The sequence below is a fragment of the Oncorhynchus nerka genome, linkage group LG9a, assembly GCF_034236695.1.
Source record: "Oncorhynchus nerka isolate Pitt River linkage group LG9a, Oner_Uvic_2.0, whole genome shotgun sequence".
Classification (NCBI taxonomy): Eukaryota; Metazoa; Chordata; class Actinopteri; order Salmoniformes; family Salmonidae; genus Oncorhynchus; species Oncorhynchus nerka.
In genome coordinates this window covers 31,972,106-31,990,292 of record NC_088404.1, presented here as the reverse complement: position 1 = coordinate 31,990,292, position 18,187 = coordinate 31,972,106, and the positions used below count along the sequence as shown (strand labels likewise).

At 44.6% G+C, this 18,187-nt stretch overlaps 1 protein-coding gene across 1 annotated transcript in view; it reads left to right on the top strand.

The window, feature by feature from the left end:
* LOC115117504 (SH3 and multiple ankyrin repeat domains protein 3-like) overlaps positions 1-18,187 on the top strand; it is a 118,307-nt gene that overhangs the window by 36,980 nt on the left and 63,140 nt on the right. The window contains exon 9 of the mRNA XM_065022146.1: positions 5,814-5,995. Coding sequence (XP_064878218.1) covers positions 5,814-5,995 — 182 coding nt within the window. The remainder of the gene's footprint in view (positions 1-5,813; positions 5,996-18,187) is intronic.

The window sequence follows — 18,187 nt, the reverse complement described above, 5'->3', positions numbered from 1 at the left end:
GCAACAACTTCTGCATTTAATATTTGAGAAACATGGATGAACGTCTAATTCTGATGTGAGACTGTTAGAGCTAGTTGGTATAAATAACATAGTCAATGTGGATATCTGATATGATGTAATAGTTATGGCCGTATTTGTTTTTTATTTCTCCATTTTAATCTGAGGTAGATGTTTGGATGAGGTATTGATCCATCTGTTTGGGGTTTAGTCAGTGTCAATGTGCCTTAGAGTTGTTGTGTCTGCTTAGCGTCCGCAGCTAGCTGCTTCCACAGACACTATGATCTCCTGAACACAACTCGAATGTTCTCTTTTACCAATAGATTACCACACAATGTCATAACCATGGCTATTCACATGGATGCAGTGATGAGGAAGAGAGAGGTGCTGAGATAGAGAGAAAACAGTGGTATAATATCTTTGTTCAGGTGCAGCTATGCAGAGAAAAAGATGGAGAGAAAGAGCTGGTCATTAGGATGCAGAGTATGATGATACTTATGATTGTATTTTATAATGGGATGAACCCACCTTATGGAGGGAAACCTATTTGTGTGAGGGCCATTTGCATGAGAAGGGTGATTGTGCGCGCACGCCTGTGTGTGTGTGTGCGTGTGTGTCCGTGCGTGTGTGTCCGTGCGTGTGTGTCCATGCGTTTGTGTCCGTGTGTGTGTGCGTGTTTAGAACAAACTTCAAGTTCACCAGATGTATTATCTCCTTCTGTGTCGACAGTTACCACAGTTACAGAAGCAGTGTTCTATGAAAAAGGAAGAGATGGGAAGGAAAGAGAGTTGGAACAAAGTCGGGAGTGAGGGAGGGACAGAGAAATGGCTGAGAGCCTTGTAGTTGTTCATTTTTGCTTTATTTAAACGGTGTGTCTGAAGGTATGTTTTGCAGTAATGTATTTATAAATGTGTCTAAACGGTGGTTAAAGCTCTAGTCATTCATCCTGCAGTTAATTTAGATCAATAGTGTTGTTCCTGCATGTCCACCCCTTCCTATACACACACACACACACACACACACACACACACACACACACACACACACACACACACACACACACACACACACACACACGCACACACACACACACACACACACACACTGATAGGTGTGCCGTTGTGGCAGTGTAAACACAGGCCATTAAAGGGGAGGACAGTTGGAGATCAATCTAGAGTCTACAGGGACCAACACACACACATACAAACACACACACACACACAAACACCACCAGCAGCAACCCCCACATACTCCAGCCCAGCTGCAAGGAACAATCAGGGGATCTGCCACCACAGAGGTCAGACCATCATACGTACCATTACAGCTCTGTGTGTATGTGTGTGTTTCTCTGTGTGTATGTGTGAATTTCTCTGTGTGTTTGTGTGTGTTTCTCTGTGTGTATGTGTGAGTTTCTCTGTGTGTATGTGTGTGATTCTCTGTTTCTCTGTGTGTATGTGTGAGTTTCTCTGTGTGTTTCTTTGTGTGTATGTGTGAGTTTCTCTCTCTCTGTGTGTGTGTGTGTGTGTGTGTGTGTGTGTGTGTGGGGGGGGCTTGTTTGTTTGTGTGTGCGTGCGTGCATGCGACAAAGTGTCAAGGGTTGGAACCGGTTCAGGGAACAGAAGAGAAAACCGGAAAATAACAAAATGACTTGAGGAACAGAACCCAACCCGGAAACAAAAGTAATCTATACTGTTCCAGAACAGAATTGTTATTTTAAAAGCATGGAAACCGATTAATAGCGTTATTTTACGTTCCAGGCATTTTTTCTGGTCCACAAAAATAGCAATAAAGTGCATTTGCAAAGCACTCAGAAACATATTCCAGTGTCTGCCTGCATCTTTTCCATCTGTTTGTAGGATACCTGCCCCTCCCCTTTGAAGCCTAGGTTACTGTAGCCTACTGAAGACGTTACAAGCATGATTCAGAAATTAGGGAGAGATGTTTAAAAGAATGGATTCACTTTTTCAATGGTAGTTAATGATACTATAGTTATCATGTTTCTCATTGGATTTCTTAACTACAAAAAGGTAAAGACGTGTTTTTATCTGCACATACAAGCTTGTTAGCTAGCTAGCTCTGGTCCAACATTAAACCAACTCGGAAATTCAAAAACATTCAAAGTTCCAAGATAGAAGCCGCTCCTCCGTAGGTATAATTCTGTGGGCCTAATTCAGATAATGTATGTCATAACAGCATGCCCAGTGCGTCAAGGCAAGCTTCATCCTCCATCCTCTCTTGCTCTTTCCTCAGCCGCAAAATGTTAGTTGCACCTGACGCCCTACACTGTCTCTGGCAGCACAGTGTGTGTTTGTCTTTCTTTATGTTTAAACCATGCTGTTACAGCAAAAGACTATTTGCTCTTAATGACTTGTCTATACAGATGAAATCGCTTACCCACTCCATAGCAAGCTGCTCTATCTGCACTGATTGGTGAAGTCATTTCATGTCGCGCAGAAAATAACCATATAAACCAATACTTTTTGTTGGGTTCAAACCGGTTCAGAACTTTATTTTGCTGGAACAGAAGGAAGAAATAGTGGTTCTGTTCAGAACTAAATGATTGGAAAAGAATTTCAGTTCCAACCCCCAGTTTGAGTGTGAGGGTAAGTAAACATTTCAATGTTAGTCTACACCTGTTGTTTACGAAGCATGTGACAAACAAAATGTTATTTTATTTGTGTGTGTGTATTTTTGTATAACATGGATGGTCCAGACCAGCTTGCAGCAGCATTTAGCGATGTAGTTGAATAGCCTGTAATAAATGAATGTGAATGCACATCCGTTTAGCTACTGGCTTAATTAGGTGTGGAAGCCAAGTTCTATTTCCTTGTTTACCCGGTCCATTCTGTCCTCTTTTAGCCTCATCCCTCTCTTTATCTTATTCTGCCTGTACCCCTGTCTCTCCTGCCCACTTTAGCTTCTTCTTTCATCTCTCTCCTTTCCCTCGCTCTTCCTCCCATTATCCCCAACCTGTCTCTCTCCTCTTTTCTCCCTCCATCTCTCTGCCCTGCCCTGCCCTGCCCTGCCTGCCTTCCTTCCTTCCTTCCTTCCTTCCTTCCTTCCTTCCTTCCTTCCTTCCTTCCTTCCTTCCTTCCTTCCTTCCTTCCTTCCTTCCTTCCTTCCTTCCTTCCTTCCTTCCTTCCTTCCTTCCTTCCTTCCTTCCTCCCTTCCTTCCTTCCTTCCTCCCTCCCTCCCTCCCTCCCTCCCTCCCTCCCTCCCTCCCTCCCTCCCTCTCTGCCCTGCCCTCCCTCCTTCCCTCCCTCCATCTCTCTGCCCTGCCCTCCCTCCTTCCCTCCCTCTCTGCCTCCCCCACTCCATTTTACTCTGTGTTGTATTCAGTGTGCGGAGGGTGGAGTGTCCTGGGCTCAGTCATTAACATGCGGCAGGCAGCCACCTCAGCCTCTCCACTCTCTCTCTCTCTCTCTCTCTCTCTCTCTCTCTCTCTCTCTCTCTCCCTCTCCTCCTCCTCTCCTCTCTCCTCCTCTCCCTCCGCTCAGTCCCGAGGTAATTGGAAAACCGTCAGCAAGCCGCTGCCTCGAAGGAGAGTGAGAAGGGTAGAGGGAGAGAGAGAGGGAGAGAAAAGGGGAGAGAGGCGAGGAAGCGGGAAAGATGGAGAGAGGAGAATGAATGAATAAAGGGTTACGAGTGATTGATACGACACAGAGACAGAAAGGGAGAGACAGGAAGAAGGGAAAGACAGAAAGGGAGAGGGGAGGGGTAGATATAGAGTGAGGAGTTTTCACACAGACACATATCACATGATACCCACAATGTACACACATATGTAAACAAAGTCACACAGACAAACACACATAAGCACACAGATGCAAGATAAAAACAGATTGATTCATGAATCACTGTATCCATGATTTTGCAAGACCAAAGATAAAGCAGAGAGAAGGGGGGAGAGTGGAGAAAAGCAGCTGTAAGAAGGATGGGAGGGTGAGTGTTGAGGACACAGACAAACAGGCAGCAGTATGATACAGGGTGGAGCTCACATGTACGCATACACACACACACACGCACGCACGCACGCACGCACACACACACACACACACGCACACACTCACACACACAGCTGCAGCAGTAGTGATGAATGAATACCAGGAGAACCTCTGCTTCAGCTCTATTAGAATTCACCAGACACCTCCCTCAGAGAAATGGAGGGAAGGTAGAGAGAGACAGAGAGATGGAGGGAAGGTAGAGAGAGAGAGACAGAGAGATGGAGGGAAGGTAGAGAGAGAGAGACAGAGAAATGGAGGGAAGGTAGAGAGAGAGAGACAGAGAGATGGAGGGAAGGTAGAGAGAGAGAGACAGAGAGATGGAGGGAAGGTAGAGAGAGAGAGACAGAGAGATGGAGGGAAGGTAGAGAGAGAGAGACAGAGAGATGGAGGGAAGGTAGAGAGAGAGACAGAGAAATGGAGGGAAGGTAGAGAGAGAGACAGAGAGATGGAGGGAAGGTAGAGAGAGAGAGACAGAGAGATGGAGGGAAGGTAGAGAGAGAGAGACAGAGAGATGGAGGGAAGGTAGAGAGAGAGACAGAGAAATGGAGGGAAGGTAGAGAGAGAGAGACAGAGAGATGGAGGGAAGGTAGAGAGAGAGAGACAGAGAGATGGAGGGAAGGTAGAGAGAGAGAGACAGAGAGATGGAGGGAAGGTAGAGAGAGAGAGACAGAGAGAAGATAGAGAGAGAGAGACAGAGAGATGGAGGGAAGGTAGAGAGAGAGAGACAGAGAGATGGGGCAGAAAGGGGGAGAGAGAAAAGGTGTTTCAAGGCGATTCAAGAGGAGGTAGATTGCCAGCAACAATTAAGCCAGCAACAACCCCCCCCTCCCCCCATCACACATCAACCTGCCCCGGGGAGCAGTGGCGCATGCACACACACAGGCAGACAGGCGGGAGGAGATCAATGGTGCTGTGGGGCGTGTGTGTGTGTATGTCGGCACACTGTGTTCGCGACAAGCTGTTGCTAGCGTATGTTGTTCTAGTGGAGGTATAGTGTTCGCAGTAGCGGAGGGGGCAGCCTGCTTGTGTGTTGGGTAGAATGCTCGGAGAGAGCTGTGTGAGTGTGTGTGAGCCGTCAGAGGGGAGGGGAGATGCCAAGTGCAGTAGTGGTAGCAGCAGCAGGGTTAGCAGCAGCGTCGGCGCCAGTGTGTATGCTTGTGTGAGTGTGTGTGAGCGGGCACGTGTGTGTGAGGGGTGGAGGGGAGTGGAGAGGGACTCCCAGGAGAAGGAGTCTTGGTCGGGGAGCAGAGCCAGCCTCTCTCCCTCTCCTCCACGGCAGGACCTAGACCTCCAGAGCCAGGGGAGTAGGTGGGATCTGTAACTCAGCCTGGAGCACTGGAGGCTGTAAAGACGCAGGGATCTCTTCCCCTCTCTGGAGGGCTATTCGGTCAGAGCGGGAGCTCAGGATATGTGTGACCCAAGGGGACTGCCAGAAGGATCTGAGCGACAGAGACGGGAACGATTCCGTTACTGTTAACCATTAACACTACTTCTCCTGCCTCGGAGAGAACCGAGAGGAGAGGAGAAGAGGGGTGGAGGGAGGGGGACAGGGGGATTTTGTTTGCTGTAACGGAATAAGAGGAAGAACAACAGAGAGAAGGATTTAGAGAAGGAGGGGAGGAGGCGTGACCTCTCATCCCATGACTTTCCCTCAAGGTTTGCTTTGGGACCGTTGACTGTTGACCACTCGGACAGACTTATCTTACAACCGGTCACTGTGACAACCGTTAGGCGACCGACCATGTCGGTAACCACCGGTTTCGGCTACCAGCTGCCTGGCATTACCACGGTAACCTATGTGTTTGTTTACAGCCCGGGTACGGTGCAACGGGACCCCAGTCCCCCCACCCACACCCCTCCTGCCATTGCCGGTGCCAGCGGGCCCAAGCGGAAACTCTACAGCGCCGTACCGGGACGTACCTTCATCGTGGTCAAACCGTACACGCCACAGGGCGAGGGAGAGATCCAGCTGAACCGTGGAGAGAGAGTGAAAGGTTAGTACACTATGACTGTTCATAAAGTGGTTATAAGGACCTGTCATTTCCTGGTATAACCACTTTTCACATGTGTTTTTATTCAACTCTAAGGGTCTCAGATGTAGGAAGGAATTTAGAATGATTAAACAGACATATCTCATTTAAGAAACCAACAAATCTTACTGTTGCATTGGGAACACAAACTTTTATTATTTCTATAAAATAATGTGGAAATCTATATGCTGATTAAGTCTGGCTCTAGTCTCTAGTCTTAGGCAAGGTCAGACATCACACGAGCGTGGTTCACCAAACCACTTCCACTACTCTTGTCACAGGTGTATGTAGGTAAATGAATGTGACAGAAGCTGTGTTTAACAGTAGAGGTACTACAGCGCTAGCAGGACGGGTCATCCATACACTATACTTACATGACATGGATAACATTATACTTTACATGACATGGTCACTCCACTGCTCTCATTCTGTTCATGCCTCTGTAATGTCACTTCACCACTGGAGAGCGGTACATTTGTTATCTAATGCATCTGAAGTGCTTTTAAAGTCAGTCTTTCTTCATCAGCGTTGTCATGGCTGTCTATGTATTCTGCAGCTCCTAATCCTAATGGTGCTGTAGTCATGGTGTCTGTGTGTTCTCTTCTCCATCCATGCCTCACTCCAGACTATGACTCTAATGACATAGAAGGTAAAACGACACAACATTTTCCAACATTACTGTCACCCCGTCTCTCTCTCTCCCAATCTCCTCTATATCCAAACCCACACCTCTCGTTCCCCAGACAACTGTAGTGTTTGGTTGTTGGTTGAGGAGGGAGTGTGTGTGTGTACAGTCGGTGTGTGTGTATTCTACATAAGTTGCTGCCTTTCAGTGCATGGCCTCTATTGCCCAATCCTAAACTGACGCCTAGCCCTTAACCCATATGCACATTTGATAGGATTTGATAGGATTTGATAGGTGTAACCAATATTGTAATAGCTCTGCTGGATTTTGTCACCATATTGCTTATGTAGCAGATGAGGATCTGTGAAACTCACTCCTCAGCCTGAAGTGTCTCCACTTACACTACCTCCTCCCCCACTTACACTACCTGGGTAAGACTCTTCAGGAGGGCGGTCATATGTGTTGGCGAGGCAGAGTTCCTGGGTTTGAGTCTCAGTATGAGCTGAATTGGAGGAAGCAGTGCTCACCAAGCAAGCAGTGTGATGTAATTTACATCTATCAAAGCCTTCCAGATATCCACAAGTACAGACGGGGTAGGGGTTAGGGGCTGAATACAGTTTGGGCAAGAGCATACACCTACCTCGTACTCCCTCCTCAGAGTGATTCTTCTTCCGTGTGCAACGTAGTCACTCTTCTACACATCCCTACATGGTGAAATGTGTTGACTGCTTTTACTCTCCTACAGTCTCTTAGACACACACCCACAACCACAGATACCACTTTCCTCTGTACCCCATATCCTGGTATGAGACACTCCCGCCCCTAGACTGTGTGTTTGATGTTGATACAAACTGCAGATGTGGAAAACAACACAGTGTGGTGAGTACTATGAATAGAGGAACTCAGGGACCCAGTCTGATAATAATGACATGATGAGTAAATCCCTTCTCCCACCCACAGAACTTTCCATCTCTGTTGAACACACATACACAATTAAATGCATTCACCTTTTTGCTAATTTTATGCTTTGTTCAAGGTTATTCACATGGCCACAAACCTGATAAATCATACTGTACATTGTATTGAGAATGAAGTCACCAGTGCTGTTACACACCAGTCTGTGTGAATTTGAATGACAATACATGACACTGTGTGTAGCATATGCTCTCAACTGTTACAGTCAGTACATTTGGATCAGGCTGGAATTGAACCTTGGAGTTGACGCACCGCGCTCCAGCCAACTGAGCCATCTGGCAGGGTTGCATAATAATGACCAGCATGGCTCTAACTGTATACTCTTAGAAAAAAGGGTTCCGACAGCGTTTTTCGGCTGTCGCCATAGGAGAACCCTTTTGGTTCCAAGGAGAACCCTTTTGGTTCCAAGGAGAACCCTTTTGGTTCCAAGGAGAACCCTTTTGGTTCCAAGGAGACCCCTTTTTGATTCCATGTATACTGAAAAAATATATAGTTACAGTTCATATAAGGAATTCAATAAATGTAAATACATTTGGCCCTAATCTATAGATTGACTGGACAACAGCGCAGCCATATGTGGGCCTGGGGGGGGCATAGGCCCACCCACATAGCAGACTGGCCCACCCAGTAGTTCTTTCCACTCTAGTTCATGGATATAAGCTGTATCGAATGCCAATTAGAAGGCAAAAATCTTTTTTTCACTCTTCAGTTTTGCTAGTCTCTACCTGGTCTTGTTGCTGCTAACCCGTAGTGACCAGTCCACCTCACAGTGCATAGAGGGGTGTTGTGACCCGAGGCCCTGTGGATGGATGGTCTCCACTTTGATTCATAATACATTCCGTCTCATCTGCATTCATGAATGGATGAGTTGCTAATAGTTACAGGCCTCATTTACACTGGGGAAAGAGAGGATGAGAAAAGAGGAGGGGGAAAGACAGGAAGCTTATCTACCGTGCTATATTCCTGGGGAGAAAGGTTGGCAGATGCCAGAGCACATGTTCAGTTTCAGTGTGAAGGTATTCCATGGAAGGATAGGGATACTCTCCCCCACCCCCTTAGTAAGAATAAAGAAGGTTGTCTTCTACCTTTTACAGTGTAAGAGTACTATTCACTTTAAACATCAATGACCTACTTTAACCAGCTTTATCTGTTACAGCTGTTATTTCAAGTGCCTGGTTTTGTAGAGTGGTGTCCCTGACTTACTTTGTTGTTGAACCTCCATTTACTCACTCACATCTCTCCTCCCTTTCATCATCCCCCCTATTCTTCTCTTGTCACTCTCTCATCCCTTTATCCTGTGACAACAGAGGAACACCTGTATGAGGCCCTGAGATTGGGTAAAACCAACAGGCCTGCATGATAACTCTCCTCTCATAGCCCACTGTGTGTTTGGTAGCATAGCTAGCTAGCCTTCCCCCTGAGGATTAGCATTGGCTAGGCTAACCCTGTTAGTTGTTTGGTATGTCGGGTGAGCTGTGAAGTGGTTTTGTAGCCTTTAAACCAGGGCTGTAATAAAACAATATAGTATGGATTAACATGGTCTTGTCGTACTCTCTGTCCTGTAGAGAATGGTGTTTCTCAGGGATCAGAAGGTAAACACAGCTGTGCAACTCTACAGCCTCCAGGCATTTTTAATGTATAATAGAAACTCTTAAGAGATGGTTTCCCAGACACAGATTAAGCTTTGTCCTGGACTAAAAAACAATTTAAATGTCTTGATCAATCCTGGAAACTGGTGCTTAGTGTTTAGGCGTAGTGGCAGAGGGTATAGTCATGGTTAGCACTGTGTAGTAGTTGGTATAAGGGCCTGTTGTAGTTTTGACTCTGTTTAAGTACATAACGAGCTTTGTACATCTTTCACTGTAGTATGTGCATAGTTCCACCAAATCTATTTTTGTCGCTTTCGATGTCTTTCACATGTAATATATCTTTCCTCTACTCAAAATGCTGTGTAGCTGACTCCCAATCCGATGAAGAAGAGCAAGGTAAATTATATTCCTTCTCTTCTCGTCTGTAGTTTAGTCTACAGAAAGATAGTGGAAATAGCCCACAGATGCATAGATAGTCTATTGTAGTATCCATATATGTGATTGTACCTCCACAGACACCCCAAGACTCTCTGTGACCACTGTTGGACCACAAACCCAGCAGACAGTCATCTGATATATGGTCATCTGATGTGTGTGTGGGGGGGATATGTTAGAGTTGACAATCCCCCAGGGGCCTTCCTTTCCCTCTACCTCTCTATAATCAGATAGCATCACCATGATGGATACATCTCGATAGGCCACTTGTTGTCATCATGGAAACGGACAGAGACGCTTCCCCTGTAACCTGGTCAAGCCACTAGACCACTCACACACTCACACTCACACATACACAAACACATGCACTCTAACACACACAGTCTTAACATACACACAACAACTAAACACACAAAGTACATCCAGCAACATAACCCATTACATTACAGGCTATTCTACCTAAAACAAACGCACTGACACACCCACACACACACACACACACACACACATACACCTCTCCTCTGCACACCATTGTAAATCTTCTAGACAGCCGGGAAAATGAAACCGACCAAATAACATTGAGATTAGACATTCACAAACATGATTAATGGTCTCAGGCCGCGCCCAGTGTGTGTGGAATATTAACACTGCTGTGGCCAGTGGCGGATACCTGGAGCGCGTGCACGAACACACGCACATATACATTCACATGCAAGCACACAAGCCAGTAGACAGACATACATTCACATGCAAGCACACAAGCCAGTAGACAGACATACATTCACATGCAAGCACACAAGCCAGTAGACAGACATACATTCACATGCAAGCACACAAGCCAGTAGACAGACATACATTCACATGCAAGCACACAAGCCAGTAGACATACATACATGGTCCAAAGACAGGCATTACTAATGATCTCAAGGGGATTGCAGGGTGATTCAACCATTACTGTAGTTATACAAGACCAGGCACAAACCTTCCACTGGTGCTAATGCTTGGTAAACCTGGACCCTTCGTGGCTCAGGGCTAATACTTGGTAAACCTGGACCCTTCGTGGCTCAGGGCTAATACTTGGTAAACCTGGACCCTTCGTGGCTCAGGGCTGTGTTGTTAGCCTAGAACTGAGTGCTGTAATGGGCTCTCAGATAAGCACAATAGATCATTGGAATGCAGCAGACAGACACTCACACACACAGCGTTATATTCCAATTTTGAAGACACAGATGTAACTGTTTCTGAGACCAGAATGCATATGTCCGTAACTAAGCAGCAGGTGCTGATCACACTAACACAACACAGATGTGGCATATTGTTGTCCTTTAAAATGAAATACTCAATTTTCATGAATTATAAAAGCAAATGTATAAGTTAGATCCTAACATTTAAAAAAACTGACAAAAAGCACAAAATGATCCTTCTCTGGAATGTAATTTGAATTGTATAACCTCAAAGGTTACTTATACCTACGCTTTTTTTGACAATGTTGTTTTTGGGAGATTGAATGGCCAGAATGCATTCAGATTGTAGTGGGTAGTGTATTTTCAAAAAAATGTAGCCCATTGCAGTTTATATATTTTATGTGTGTGTGTGTGTTTTTCATCTGAAACCTGGGTTTTGACAACCACCGTATCGGATTGTTCTGAAAGCATTCCTGCAACATTATGTTTTTGAAATATAATTTAATCTCTGAGAAAGTAAGCTAATTGATTGCATCCAAATTGGCCATTTTAATTTATAGGAATTGTATCATATTCAATAAATATAGTACCAATGAGTTAGACATGAGGAATCTAGTGGTCAGAACCTGGTAATATGTATGGATGATGGGACATATGATGGGACATACACCTAATAACTTCAATAACACATTTCTCTGAACAGGGAATAAAAAACATTGCCAAATTCACTGAGAATGCATTACATAGGATGAAGAAACAATACTCCAAGCCGCAGCTCCATCCTACTTGTCAGACATAGAGAACTGATATTGTATACGGGTTCGTGGGTGGCTTTTGATCATTTCTTTGTCTTACTCATTGTTAGAAAAAGGTAAATTTGAGTATAACCAATTAGCTTAATTTCTCAGGGATGAAATTATACTTAGACAAAATAATGTCGCAGGAATGCTAATCTTATCTGTTTCTAACTACAGAAACATTTTTCAGAAACATCTGAGATAGTGGGTGTCATGGCTTGCTGAAATGACATGGAATGACTCACCTATCACATACACAGTGCGTGACGGCTACACAGTTCACACTCCCTCTCTAACACAGTTGTAAAATAGGAATTATTTCAGCCTACATTATGATACCTGAGAAGGGGGTGGTAGGCAATAGGGATCGGGAATTTGTGAGAAAAAAAAGAAAGTCACTGGGTGCGAGTTAATAGTGACCTTTGGGGATAAAGTTTATTAAGACAGTATTAAGACTCATGTGTGTGTGCGCGTTGATATCGGGTTGGGTCAGTGGCCTGGGGGAAGGACGAGAGTGTTACAGCTGACCTCTCTCTGTCCAATCAGAGACGCAGTAGGTAGCAAAAACCCGCCCACATACACCTGCACCCTGCTGACCACACCATCTGTCCCTCTATCGCACACACACACACACACACACACACACACACACACACACACACACACACACACACACACACACACACACACATACACACGCAAAGCAAATCAGTATAAATCAAGATGAACATTACATCAGGAACAGAAGTGTAAGCACCCTGACATTCCTGACAGGATTATTCTATAGCCATTACGTACTGTGTGTGCGTATGTATGTGTGCGTGTGTGCGTGTGTGCGTGTGTGTGTGTGTGTGTGTACATATGTCTGTAAGCATTTCACTGTAAGGTCTACACCTGTTGTATTCGGCTCATGTGAAAAATATAATTTGATTTGAAACGTGAATATGTATGTGTGTCTGTGTGTCTGTGTGTCTGTGTGTCTGTGTGTGTGTGTGTGTGTGTGTGTGTGTGTGTGTGTGTGTGTGTGTGTGTGTGTGTGTCAAATACAATTTCATTGGTCACATACACATATTTAGCAGATGTTATTGCGGGTGTAATGAAATACTTGTGTTCCTAGCTCCAACAGTGCAGTAATATCTAACAATTCACAACAATACACACAAATCTAAAAGTAAAATAATGGAAATAAGAAATATATACAGTTGAAGTTGGAAGTTTACATACACTTTAGCCAAATACATATATACTCAGATTTTCACAATTCCTGACATTTAATCCTAGTAAAAAATGTGCTGTCTTAGGTCAGTCAGGATCACCACTTTATTTTAAGAACGTGAAATGTCAGAATAATAGTAGAGAGAATGGTTTACTTCAGCTTTTATTTCTTTCATCACATTCCCAGTGGGTCAGAAGTTTACATATACTCAATTAGTATCTGGTAGCATTGCCTTTAAATTGTTTAACTTGGATCAAACGTTTCGGGTAGCCTTCCACAAGCTTCCCCACAATAAATTGGGTGAATTTTGGCCCATTCCTCCTGACAGAGCTGGTCTAACTGAGTCAGGTTTGTAGGCTTCCTTGCTCGCACACACTTTTTGAGTTCTGCCCACACATTTTCTATAGGATTGAAGTCAGGGCTTTGTGATGGCCACTTCAATACCTTGACTTAACTTTTTTTCCTTAAGCCATTTTGCCACAACATTGGAATCGGGGGTGGGGGGGGGGGGGTCATTGTCCATTTGGAAGACCTATTTGCGACCAAGCTTTAACTTCCTGATTGATGTCTTGTAACAATCGCCGAAATGGGTAGACCAAGACGCAGCGTGATTTGGGTTCATCATCATTTATTTGAATGTGAACCAGCAACAAAAACAATAAAGAGAAACAAATAAACGAACATACAGCCTTGTAGGGCTCAAAAGCACCAATACAAAAACAAGATCCCACAAACAACAGGTGGGAAAAGGCTACCTAAATATGATCCCCAATCAGAGACAACGATAGACAGCTGCCTCTGATTGGGAACCATACCAGGCCAACATAGAAATACAAAAACTAGACTACACATAGAAATAATAAACTAGAACACCCCCCCAGTCACGCCCTGACCTACTCCAAAATAGAAAATAAAGACTTTCTATGGTCAGGACGTGACATGTCTTGAGATGTTGCTTCAATTTATCGACATAATTCTCCTGCCTCATGGTGCCAACCATTTTGTGAAGTGCACCAGTCCCTCCTGCAGCAAAACACCCCCACAACATGATGCTGCCACCCCCGTGCTTCACGGTTGGGATGGTGTTCTTCGGCTTGCAAGCCTCCCCCTTTTTCTCAAACATAACGATGGTCATTATGGCTAAACAGTTCTATTTTTGTTTCATCAGACCAGAGGATATTTCTCCAAAAAGTATGATCTTTGTCCCCATGTGCAATTGCAAACCGCAAATCTGTTTTTTTTATGGTGGTTTTGGAGCAGTGTATTCTTCCTTGCTGAGCGGCCATTCAGGTTATGTCGATATAGGACACGTTTTACTGTGGATATAGATACTTGTGTATCTGTTTCCTCCAGCATCTTCACAAGATCCTTTGCTGTTGTTCTGGGATTGATTTGCACTTTTCGCAACAAAGTACGTTCATCTCTAGGAGACAGGAAGCGTCTCCTTCTTGAGCGGTGTGACAGCTGCGTGGTCCCATGGTGTTCATACTTCCGTACTATTGTTTGTACAGATGAACGTGGTACCTTCAGATGTTTGGAAACTGCTCCCAAGGATGAACCAGTGGGGGTCTACAATTTTTTTTCTGAGGTCTTGGCTGATTTCTTTTGATTTTCCCATGATGTCACGCAAAGAGGCACTGAGTTTAAAGGTAGGCCTTGAAATACATCCACAGGTACACCTTCAATTGACTCAAGTTATGTCAATTAGCCTATCAGAAGCTTATAAAGTCCTGACATAATTTTCTGGAATTTTCCAAGCTGTTTAAAGGCACAGTCACAGCCTTATTCTAAAATGGATTAAATCATCAACAAAAAATCCTCAGAAATCTACACACAATACCCCATAATGACAAAGAGAAAAAGAAAATCTTCACATTTATAAAAAATAAGAAACAGAAATACCTTCTTAAATATTCAAACCCTTTTCAAACCCCATGAGACTCGAATTGTGCTCAGGTGCTTCCTGTTTCCATTGATCATCCTTGAGATGTTTCTACAACTTGATTGTGGTAAATGCAATTGGTTGGAAATGATTTGGAAAGGCTCATACCTGTCTATATTATGTCCCACAGTTGACAGTGCATGTCAGAGCAAAATCCAACCCTTGAGATCGAGGAATTGTCCGTAGAGGTCCGAGACAGGATTGTGTTGAGGCACAGATCTGGGGTACCAAAAAATGTCTGCAGCATTGGAGGTCCCCAAGAACACAGTAACCTCCATAAATTCTTAAATTGAATAATTTTGGAACCACCAAGACACTTACTAGGGCTGGTTGCCCGGCCAAACTGAGAAATCGGGGGAGAAGGGCATTGGCCAGGGAGTTGACCACGAACCCAATGGTTACTCTGACAGAGCTCAACTGTTCCTCTGTGGTGATGGAAGAACATTCCAGAAGAACAAGTATCTCTGCAGCACTCCACCAATCAGGCCTTTATGGTAGAGTGGCCAGACGGAAGCCACTCCTCAGTAAAAGGCACACGACAGCCCACTTGGAGTTTGCCAAAAGGCACCTAAAGGACTCTTAGACCATGAGAAACAAGATTATATCTGATGAAACCAAGATTGAACTCTTTGGCATTGAATGCCAAGCGTCACGTCTGGAGGAAACCTGGCACCATCCCTACAGTAAGGCATTGTGGTGGCAGCATCATGCTGTGGGGATGTTTTTCAGCAGCAGGGACTGGGAGACTAGTCAGGATCGAGGCAAGATGAATGGAGAAAGGTACAGAGAGATCCTTGATGAAAACCTGCTCCAGCGCATTCTGGACCTCAGACTGGGGCGAGTGTTCACCTTCCAACAGGACAACGACCCTAAGCACACAGCCAAGACAACCCAGGAGTGGCTTCGGGGGTAGGTCTCTGAATGTCCTTTAGGGGCCCAGTCAGAGTCCAGACTTGAACTCGATCAAACATCTCTGGAGAGACCTGCAAATAGCTGTGAAGCAACACTCCCCATCCAACCTGACAGAACTTGAAACGATCTGCAGAGAAGAATGAGAGAAACTCCCCAAATACAGGTGTGCCAAGCTTGTAGCGTTATACCCAAGAAGACTCAGGGCTGTAATCGCTGCCAAAGGATATTCAACAAAGTACTGAGTGAAGGGTCTGAATACTTATGTAAATGTGATATCAGTTTTTTAAATTTTATATAAATTTGCAAAAATTAGCATAGAAAAACGTTTTTGCTTTGTAATAATGGGGTATAGTGTAGATTGATGAGGGGGGAGAACGATTGAATACATGTTACACTAAGGCTGTAACCTAACAAAATGTGAAAAAAGTCAAGGGGTCTGAATACTTTCCGAAGGCGGTGTATGTCCAGACAGTGAGCCGTAGCAGGGAGCACACAGTGAAACTGTCAGTGACTCCATATGTACTTCAGGCCCTTCCCTTTGTCAGCCCTGCCCTGACACTGTTACTGTGGCACTGTGTATCGCTGTGTGTTACTGTATGAATGCACACAAACACACCACACATACACACACACACACAGTTATTGACAGCCAATGTCATTGTGAGTGTTTACGAGGAGCAACAGTCCAGCTCATTAAGGTCTGATCATGTATCACAGAGTAAACACCATCAATCAACTGCAGTTAGCACACCTACAAACACACACACACTGAAATGAAAGACGTCTATGAGCGATTAAGAGACACTGTCAATGATCTAAGACCTCTCTAGTGATGTTCTTTTAACCCTGGCAACATCAAGGTGTTCCTGTTTTTCACAGGTTTTTATCCACAGCCACGCTGTGCAGCAAGAAGGTATACACACATAGCATGAGCTAGTGAGTGTATTGAGGTGAGAATAAAAGAGAAAGATAGAAAGGATAGGTACGAGTTATTAGGCATCCAAATTGGCCTCTATTTTTGTCTTCACCTGGAGGCCGATAGAAACGGAGAAATGGACAAGAGAAAAGATAATACATGAAATAGAGGGAGAAAATGAAAACGAAAGAGTTTTGTAGATCCATTCAAGGTTGGGAGGGAGGGAAGAGAGGAGATGAGAGAGAAGGGCTCCCTCTGAGTCATACTTGGAGTTTTCCTCCCCCTCCACTACTCTCACACTCCCATCTCCAACCTCTCTACCTCTTTCTTACTTCTGTCCCTTCTACCTCTCCGCCTGCTCTCTTGCTGTACATGCCTCCTCTGTCATTCATAAATAAAGCTTCCACTGTGTTACACTCTCTTTCTTACTTGACTGAATCATCTTCTCATTCACTCAAACGCTCTCTCTCTCTCTCTCCTCTCTCTCTCTCTCTCTCTCTCTCTCTCTCTCTCTCTCTCTCTCTCTCTGTCTCTCTCTCTCTCACAGTGTGTGTGTTGAATACAGATGAGGTAGGGACTGCACCACTCCCCAGCCCTCTCTGAACTGAAGGAGCCCTGAGAGCACACACACACACACACACACACACACACACACACACACACACACACACAGAGAAACAAACAAACACACAGAAAAACACAAACACACACAGAGCCTCAGTCTCAGGAAAGCGTGACTATCCGTCCCTCCGCTCACTTTCACTCCTTTATTCAACTACACTGGTCTGTGCCTTAGGGGTCCACTCTGCTCCTCCATTCCTTCCTCAATCCCCCTTTACTTCTCCTCACCTCTGATCTATCTCATCCCCTCATCCAATTCATCTTCTGCTTGTGATAAGATGAGAGATATCAGTCCTATACTCAACTTAAATCACATTTTCTGCTTCACTTGCGCTGAAAACAACAGGTATTATTTCACCTTACAGTGAAATGCTTACTTACAAGCCCTTAACCAACAATGCAGTTAAAAAATAAAAAAGAATAAGATGTAAAAGTAACAAAGAATTAACAAATAACAAATCATGCTTTATGTCGGATTTTCTTGAGTATAATGTTTTTTGGTGGAAGGGTGCTCTTCAGACAGACAACTCTCCAACAGATCACCAGTTTGGGGATACATCAGCAGACACAATGCGGACACAGATAGCTCATTTTAGCCACAGCCAGGCAGTGGTTGTGAGCCTGTAATGCTAACGTCATGGCACATGCAATCTACTCACTTGCAAAATACACTCATTGAAAATATCCTCTGCGAGCTTCATCTAGCTAGCTACGGGAAATATTTACAGCAGGACATAAACCGATATGGCTCTGGACGGATGTCCCAACCCTGCCCTTTCCTTTCTGCCAAACTGACTTTGGTCTAGGTACAGACGTGTACGTTAGAACATTTGTACATTGTCAGAGGCAACCCATCTGTTTAGAGAGACTACTGATATGGAGTCGAATAAACCTTGAGACTTGCATCCCAAGTGTGCGTGTGCGTGTGTGTGTGTGTGTGTGTG